General features: G+C 40.3%; 1 protein-coding gene across 4 annotated transcripts; it reads right to left on the reverse strand.

Moving 5' to 3' along the window:
- Nucleotides 1-3335, reverse strand: LOC136486466 (uncharacterized). Of its 4 annotated transcripts, none has more exons than XM_066483366.1 (6): nt 3162-3335; nt 2885-3003; nt 1960-2062; nt 912-1013; nt 681-829; nt 15-587 (listed from the first exon to the last, which is right to left on the reverse strand). In XM_066483366.1, the coding sequence occupies exons 1-6, from the start codon at nt 3234-3236 to the stop codon at nt 536-538; spliced, it is 600 nt and encodes a 199-aa protein (XP_066339463.1). In that variant the 5' UTR covers nt 3237-3335; the 3' UTR covers nt 15-535. The 4 variants fall into 4 exon arrangements, 2 of the variants coding, with proteins under 2 accessions (XP_066339464.1, XP_066339463.1); XR_010766815.1 differs by lacking the exon at nt 681-829 and adding an exon at nt 1192-1268 and having other exon boundaries at nt 566-587; XR_010766814.1 differs by lacking the exon at nt 15-587 and adding an exon at nt 1192-1268 and having other exon boundaries at nt 796-829.
- Between the last annotated feature and the right edge of the window lie 88 nt (nt 3336-3423).

The following is a 3423-nucleotide window of genomic DNA, read 5'->3' on the forward strand; positions in this document are numbered from 1 at the left end:
TTTGTAGGGGCGGCTACAGTACCAACCGCCCCTACAAATCATTTTTCCGCCAAAAAAAATTAAATTTACAATTCAAATTCGACCAGAACATATATTTTTCAATTAGCATTAAAGATAAACAAGTAAACTAACCAACCTGGTTCTGCCTCAAAACCATATGAACTTTAACTATGTCAGATATATTTACATATGGAGCAAACCATTTTTATATGGAAATGGAATTTTCATAATTTCGTCAAACATACCATAGCCGCACATAAAGAACTCAGAATAAGAAAAAAATAGAAATACAAAGTAAGGCAGATTGCATCATCTTTGCCTTAAACCACTATAGGAATGTATAGAAATTACTGAGTACACCAAGTTCTGACCACTGGTGTGCTTAAAAAATGCTTTACCTGCATTATGAACTTCAAATAGTTGTTGATAGCATAGAGAAAAGCAGGTACTGCAAGAAGAACATTATTGCTTTACCAGTCAACAATGTCATCATATTCCTCATCATCTCTCAGTTCATCTGCTGTCACTACCTGTGTCACGCATACAACTTTTGTTGGCAGGGCACCTCCAACTTGGTATACGAGTTTCTGTTCACAAAGATTCAAGTCAGAATTGAAACAATAATAATATAGACATTGTCATTATTCTACTAAAATCAGTCTAAAAGTGCTTGCTTGTACCTGCATTTGCACCTGCTGTTGTGCCTGCAACAGGATGCTTTCTTGCTCTGGCCTAGGCTGAGACGCTCCTTGGTTTGCCCGCCTAACAGTAAGAGTCTGTTGTTTCCTCCAATAGCAGCCATAACTCCATTGAAGAATATGGCAACGGTCTGTATGAAATAATGAACTGGTAAGAATATAGAAGATCAAATAGGAACAAGTGAAAAAAAATTAAGCTATCCAAGTAATTACCTGCTCATTAGCAGTTGGAGGAAGTCCACCCACATAGACACGCAGAGCATGTCGCGTAGCCTGTTGTGTCATGGCTTGTGGCTGAATAACAAGGGGGTTGAACTGATGCAAGGCAAGCAAAATTAGAAAGCAACAAACATGATCAAATAATACAAGATACAAGTGTGTCCAAGAAACAAGGACAGTTGATTATCAAATTTGGATGCCAGATCATGACAGAATGACCATTCATGGTTGAAACTCAAATTAAAAAAACCCAAAGAGGAAACACATGGATTACCTGTCCAGCAGCCAAATTATACAAGTTTGGAAGCACCCCAACCCCGGTAATAGGAGCAGTGACACCAGGAAGCTGACCTGCAATTCATCAACAGAAGAATTTATGAAAATGATGATGAAACTAGCTTAGCAAAAGATATTGTATAGAACAAAATAATAGAAAACCACCATTGCTAAAAAGCCTACATAGAAAACCATATTTTCCCCTCAAAACTCCAATCAGCTGTAGCATATTGTTTCAAGAAAATCAAACTATGAAACTACCAAAAATGTAACACATGCTGATATGAAGACGAACAAGATATCAAACCAGAGAGTATCCTCGTACATTAAAGCTACGGCAGTCAGCTCAATCCATTGGCAGCAGATGACAAAGTGGGCCAAGGTTGCCTTCTAACCCATATACATAAACAACAAAAAAACAAACACCAAGAAGAACAAACAAGAAAAAGTTTACTCAGATTCAGTCATCAGGCTTAATAAAATGAAATTAGTTCTTCTATACAGAAGAAATCTGATTCCTAACAAGGATAACTCTTTGTGGAGACAGTTCAGATTAGAGCGGAGTTGCCAAATGCCAAACTCGCTAAAGAATCTTAGGCATAATAAAGTTCAGTACCTTATCAGAACCACTAGTTTATATATTAACAATGATATATAAAGCTTAAAGAACAATTTAAATATCATTTTTATTAATTTGTACGCATATTAACTAATCATAGATGAGTAATTCCAATTATGGATAAATATATGTAAAGAAGAATCATACCAGGGATAGCACCAGCAGCAACAATAGGAAGTGCCTGTTGTGGAGGTGCTTGGTCAAAATATTGCACCAATTTTCAGAATCCCTTGAAACTAGCAGAAGTAAACTACCAAGACAGAATCAGAATATAATTCATGTTTTGGTATGCTCAGATGAGAGCCAACAAATACAACACAAAGTCACTAATAAACACCTCAAGTGGTGCATGACTATGGAACTGCAAAGAGTTCTAGTTACTAAGTTTTTCAAAAAATTAGGCAGCTTAGGAATATCAAGGAATACCACTAACAGACTGATTTTGGCACTGATCTAACTCCAAGATTCAGGTTGGATGTGTTAGTTTGCTGACTAAATTAAGTTGTAGAAATATTATAAATGCCTAATAAACTAGTATATATAAGCAAAATGGTTCACCTAAATGATCTCGGCATACTCCAGCTCCAGATCAAGATTTCTTGGAGCTACAAATATCTAGCTCCAACAAATCTGTGTCTTTCTTGGAGCTGGAGCTCTAGCTTGCGAAACCCAGAAACTATTTACTAGACAACTAAAAGAGCATGCGAATAATATGTTCTCACGATTTTCCAAATATCATGAATGTGGCCCATCAAGTTAGGTGGCTACTTGTTACAAAATTCCCAATCCAGTAACTAGTTTAAAACAAGCAAAAAGTAAATCATCAAAAGTCAAAGCCCTTGTCACATTCTCGGTCCCTTTCTCGAGATTTGGAGGAACCACTGTCATGTGATTGTGTCTCGTGCTAGAGAAAAAGAAATAATTCAAAAAGTCAGGTGGCTGTAATTATGAACACAAACAGCTGGAAATTTCTATCCTAGCGCCGCGTCATGATTGAGCGCGGGACGAGATCTGGAGCGGAAGCAACGAGATCTAAGTGATTGTGCAAGTGGGGAGGGAGGAGTAGTGGTACCTGACGAAGGTGATGTGGACCCCGAGGCTGCGGTGGACGGCGGAGCAGTCGAGGCAGAGGAAGATGCCATAGGTGACGGAAGCCCAGGTGGGGTTCTTGGCGTTGCAGTCGAAGCACATCTGTATCATGTATGAGGGGGGTTGGCATGGTGAGATGTGATCTGAGCATCTGACGGAGAAGGAGAAGGCCCTAGATCCAGGAGCATCTGACGGAGAAGGAGAAGGCCCTAGATCCAGGCCGGTAGTAGCAAGTGAGGGAGTTGGGAACACGCACGCACCTTGTTCTCGGGCTTGGCCTTGAGGCGGCGGAAGACAGCGTTCTTGTCGGTGTAGGCATCGAAGGCCGTCGCCATGGCTGGTTGCCGGCGGCAAAGCGCGGGGCGGATCCGATCCGATGCTCGGGTTTGTTTGGGCGGAGATCTGGGTCGGGCGGTGAGCTGACGGGGAGAGCGGAAGTCCTGAATTTTTTTTTTTACGTTTGGACCCTTTTTTCGAAAGTTTCTCTCAAATAGACCCCTGGTGAAAAGAATTCCAGAAATG

The sequence above is a fragment of the Miscanthus floridulus genome, chromosome 10 (genome assembly GCF_019320115.1).
Source record: "Miscanthus floridulus cultivar M001 chromosome 10, ASM1932011v1, whole genome shotgun sequence".
Classification (NCBI taxonomy): domain Eukaryota; kingdom Viridiplantae; phylum Streptophyta; class Magnoliopsida; order Poales; family Poaceae; genus Miscanthus; species Miscanthus floridulus.